Source organism: Parasteatoda tepidariorum, chromosome 10, assembly GCF_043381705.1.
Source record: "Parasteatoda tepidariorum isolate YZ-2023 chromosome 10, CAS_Ptep_4.0, whole genome shotgun sequence".
Classification (NCBI taxonomy): Eukaryota; Metazoa; Arthropoda; class Arachnida; order Araneae; family Theridiidae; genus Parasteatoda; species Parasteatoda tepidariorum.
Genome location: NC_092213.1, coordinates 30,096,344 through 30,101,922, shown reverse-complemented (window position 1 = coordinate 30,101,922; position 5,579 = coordinate 30,096,344). Strand labels below are relative to the sequence as shown.

Below are 5,579 nucleotides of genomic sequence, written 5' to 3'. Positions count from 1 at the left end.
GTTTCTTTGATACTTATTTTATTGGACTTCTTTGTTTTACACCTATAAATGCGTACCTGTTGTCTCCCTTTTTCACCCAGAAAATTTCCTGCAAAAGAAATTGCTTTAAGTGCAGAAGATTGTAAAGTATTTATTAGTTATTCAAATAATCAAAAGTACAGTAATTGTAATGAAGTGTGTTTCAAGATAGGCACAGATACTGTGGTGTTGATAGAATCAGTAATTTTTGTTTTAAAAAAGTTATAAAATGCTAACCAGTTTAATGTATTTAAATTATGCTATCTTATTGAAGAAAATGTTCAATTTAATCAAGAACATAACTATTAAAGAAAAAATAAGCTATATATTCCTTTTTTTTTGTATGTAGAAAATTTATTATCACCACTATTTTAAAGGTGAATAATTACCTTTTAAATAGAAGTAATTTGTGCTGGTTAAAATTTTTTATTTGCACATTGAAAGAACACACATGGAAAAATCTGTTTTAATATTGACCCATAAACCCTTGACAATTTATTGAAGCTGTCATACGAAAAACGACCAGGGTGTCGAAATTTTATTAGCGTATAAAGTGCTTTAAACAATCATAAGCTCAAAAATTGTAAATAAAGTAGATAAGTAATGTTAGGTCATCTTATTTATAAAGCAAGGACTTAAACCACTGGTCTCGCATGGCAACAGACGAGTATAAAATTATGAATGGTCATTTTTTTTACTTTAGTTATATTAAAAAGTAAACCTATTAAACATCTAGTTCATCACTGCGCAATATTTTTGATAACTTTTTTTAACAAACAGAAGCTTGTCCGTACATACGCTTTGAGAAAGCGTGACTGTAATTCAAAATTAAGGGTTCTTTAGTGATTAGACTTAAAATTTGCAAAATTACTGAGTGTTCACTGAAGAAAAATTAAAGACAATTTCTTTTATATATTTTTTACTCTTCACAAATTCCATTCCAATTTATTTTTTTTTACATTTACACAAAAGCACTGAGATAAAAGGAGGTAGCACATCCTAAAAACAAACAAAACAAATAAAAAATGTAACAACATAGCAATCAAAATGTATATTTTTTACAATGCCAAGAATTGTTTTTCACACAAATGTTTTCTTTTTTAAATTCGAGTATATTTAATGTTACAATCACTGTGTTATCACATGGTGTTTGAATAGCACATTGATGAGATCATTTTAAAATGATGAGGGAAAATGAATGAATTTACAAGAAATGGACATTACAAATAAAATTTACAAGATAACTTTTCACTTTCTTTCACAGTAAGGCTCAAAAATACATTTCATATTTATATTATGTTCTTATTAATATTTCTCACATGAATGAGTTAATTGATTAAAACTCATTACACTGAAAATCCCCCATAGACTTCATGAATTAACTCATTACATAAAAAATCCCCATGGACTTCATGAAATGATGAGTTGATTAAAACTCATTATGCAGAAAATACCTTTAGACTTCATGAATTAACTCATTATACACAGACTTTACGAAACTCATTATGATAAAAATACATTAAATATTTATATCATATTCTTATAATTTCTCACATTAATGAGTTCATTTATTAAAACTAATTATACAGAAAATCCCCATAGACATTATGAGTAAAGACTCATTATGCAAAAAATCTTTATAGACTTAATGAGTTAACTCATTGTAGAGGAAATCCCCATAGACTTTAAAATAATTTCATAATAATCTATGTAAACACCTCTATATCATGCTTTATACAATACAGAAACTTTGTGTAAATATTATCACGGGCACACTGATAAGCTAGTTAAAATTTCTATCACTGCTCTAAAACTAAAAATATTAACATACAGGGGTAGTTCCAGGTAAAGCAAACATAGGCCTACCTTTTTCCAATGGCCCTACCTCTGTTAACATTTAATGAATAATTGTGTTAGAAAAAAAAAATTAAGTCTTTAAGTACATCTTTAAAAAAATTTACACTGACTATGAAAAAGCAACATGTCATTATTAATCTCACAATTTGAAAGCTTTAAATAGTATATATCATTACGCAATTCATCTGAATATTATTATACAAAATAATTCTGCCATTTTCTCAAAGCAAACAAGAAATCTCAACATCAATATATTCCTTACAAAATTAATCTAACAAACAACAAAAATTATAAAAGTACAAATGTAAAACATATAAAATATACAACAATTAATATTCAGTTTTATACAGAAATTTATACACCTTGTTTACAATTATTGTATGTTTCTTTGATTTTCGTTGAAAAAAAATTTCTTTTTAAGGATAATAATTTTTTTTAAAGAATTTATTTATTGTAACATGCAATTTATTGCACAGGTGAAGTTTTTTTTATCAGATAACACTGTACCCTTTTTATGAAAAATAAATTTTAAAAAAATTGAATTGAAATAGATATTTACCTTACAAAAGGTAGGAAAAAACTTTCAAAACTAAAAAATTTTCTTTAACAAATAATTTAAAACATATCATTTAACCCATTTAATAATATTTCCAAATAATATAATCCTCAATAATGCTTGTTATAAACTTTTTTTTTTTTTTTAAATGTAATATGTAAGATTTTTTTTCAAGAAATATATATATATATATTTTCAAATTTTAAAACTTATAATTGATTTTATTACAGTGGAAATATTTTATGAAATCTAGCAATACAATAGTTTAAAATCGTATTGTTAAATTTCACCAAATCCTATTTTTTTAAACTTGTTATTGATAACATTTTTGTAGATACTACAGAAAGTATAGCCATTAAAATTACTTTTAAACCCACATGCTATTGTCCAACAAAATACAAAAAATCATTTTGCAATAATTTTTAACAGTTAAAAAAAAAATTTAACTTTTTACAGGTTAATCGGGTAAGTGATATGTTATAAGAGAACAGTTTAAGAAATATTTAGTTATAAAATAATCTAAATTTCATGTATTGAAATAAATATCTATTGCATTTTAGATATAATTTTGAGTAATAAAAATTCTTATAATATAACTTATTTTATAAAAAATTCTCATCATATCAAGCATTAAACAAAAACTTGTCTATTTGTATTACAACTTACAAATAAAGTAATTTAAGTATACATCAGGTAAAATTCAGTGATATGGGTCCTACAGTCCAGTTCTTCAGAATTTTAAGAGCCCCCCTTTTCCAGGAGGTATTAAAAATTATATAATGGAAAGAAGCCTCGTAAGGCTACAGGTAAAAACTTATGAATGCTGCTTTTTGTGTATGAGTAAATAATTTAGTAATTTTGAATAATATACATCATGCAAACTCTTAAATTTACAAACACTATAATAAAAGCTCTAAAAGTAACACTTGACAAATGCAAACAATCATTTACCATTGGATGGATAACGTCCACTATCTTTACAAAGCACAGGATGATATTGCGATTTAACATTATATGGGTAATCTTTTGGGAAGACACTATGATTGACCATACCTTTATAACCCATTGGACTAGTTTGAGAATTACTGTTTGTTTGTTTTACACTCGGAGATGACGTATTCACAACTGAAGGCCAATTAGATGGGAAAAATGGGGGTATCACATAAGGGGAGAACTGTGAATGGCGTGCATTGCTGGGCATGTACATATTTTTGGCAATGTCTTTGGAGTACGATCCGGGTGGAATAGAATTCATAAGGCCTGGTGGCATTTTACTGTGCGTGCTTCCAGGAAACATAGTAGCTGGGGGCATTCCAATAGGGGGCCCAGATACTGGAGGTGTGGACATAACTGGGGGTACGCTTCTTCTATCAGATGAATAGTTACGTCGCAACGCCTCTTCGGCAGCTAAATCTTGAAGAGCCAGAAGAGTGGGTAATGGTTTAAGAGATGAATGCATGTATGAAGTAGTTTGTTGAGACGAGGGGTTTGGAGATAAGGGAAGGGGTGGCGTGATGTTTTCGATTCCATTGTCCGTGCTCGCATTGGATTTCTTTTTCACAGACAAATCCAGGCATACACCTTCTTCTGGTATGGAAGTTATCAGGGGCACAGGTGGGGGTGGTGTCCGAGGTCTAGGAGCTGGAATGGACTTCTTCTTAACACTAAGATCGAGGACAGCATATTCATAGTCATTGTGCGTAGAAGCTGTCGTCTTGGGTAAATCACTCATGGGTGGTGTGACATATGTTTGTTGTCTTACAAATGGTGATGGTGAGGGACTGGGATTGACAGGGGGTAACATGGTTGGTACTATATTGTTGATTTTGTGACGCTTTGGTTGATTATAATAGGGAACATTTGGATAGAACTCTTGTTTCATGTTAGAATGAATAGTTTGATGATGGTATTTTGCAGCACCTTTCGGAATACCACTTGCGTTCGACATCACAGAGTTGTTGTATGCAACGGGGGATGGATGGAGTGATTTTTGATGTGCCATACTGGCTCTAGATTGAGGATTGAAATTCCCATTTGTGCTGTCAGAATTTCGATGGCGGTGAGAACTCGAGTACTTTGATCGAGGGGACTTTGAACTGTTTGTCGTACTGGAGTGCTTTCCTTTTACATTATTTACTGGCACCTTGCTGGTTCCAACAGCCCCAGGTGTCTTACAACTGGAAGGCATCATAACTTTATCATGAAGTTCCATAGTCTTTTCAATGGCAGTGGTTGGTGTTTTACAAGCGACCACTTCATGCACTCCTTTTGTCAACCATTCAGCAACCTTGCCAGTTGTAGAGTAGCCTGGCTGATTTGGGAGGAGATTCATTTTTGGACTTGAGAAGGGAACGTTCATTAATCCCTCTTTTGGACCAACGTTTTGATTTATTTCTGGATTGGATTGTTTGGGTGAAAGTGAAGGAGATGGAGAGGTAGCTGCATACTCAGTATGTTGTATGACTGATGGCCTCCTCTGAGGCACAGTGAGTTTCTCATCTGTTGCAGAGGCTTCAGCCGAAACCACACTAGAAGCGGACATAGAGCCGACAGACAGCCTACCCGAATGCATCAAATGGTCACGTGTAATATCTGGTTCAGAGCGTGACCCAACCTTGTAATAAGTTGGGGCTTGCCCTCTTAAATGAGCAGGTACGTAGTTATCCATTCCAGGATATGCAGTTGATTGATAATGTGGCTGATCCGGATTAATGGGATAATTGCACCATGATTTAGCACGATTATCCTGGTAACCTGTTTTACTGGAAGGCGGTGAGAATTTTTTCGAGTTTGGAGTGCCTGCTGATGTTTCTTTGTTGGCTCCACGTTTCTTTGGCTCATTTTTAACTTTTACACTTGGATTTCCATTTGGAGGAAGGAACTTAGATGAACTGAGCTTATTGGAATGAGAGGTGTGACTTATTTCATTATTTACAGTTAGTTTAGGAGGGGTAGAGAGAGCAGGTATATTTTTTTCAACTATAGGTTCAATAGTTTCAGATTTGATTAAGGGTGGTTGTGACAACATGTCTTCTGACTTCACAGAGTCTCCAGCAACTTTATCCTGATTAGCAGGGGAACCATCAGGAACAGGTGTTTTGCATCCACGAGAAGATGAACGAGATTGGCGGACCTGTAAAGGATATAA

The 5,579-nt window shown here is 32.0% G+C and overlaps 1 protein-coding gene across 4 annotated transcripts in view; it reads right to left on the bottom strand.

Moving 5' to 3' along the window:
• Positions 1-2,669: 2,669 nt before the first annotated feature.
• LOC107446878 (AT-rich interactive domain-containing protein 5B) overlaps positions 2,670-5,579 on the bottom strand; it is an 82,110-nt gene continuing 79,200 nt past the window's right edge. For all 4 annotated transcript variants that reach the window (XM_016061650.3, XM_016061651.3, XM_071186110.1 and 1 more), the window contains one exon: positions 2,670-5,564. In XM_016061650.3, the coding sequence (XP_015917136.1) occupies positions 3,375-5,564 (2,190 nt within the window). In that variant the 3' untranslated portion in view covers positions 2,670-3,374. The remainder of the gene's footprint in view (positions 5,565-5,579) is intronic.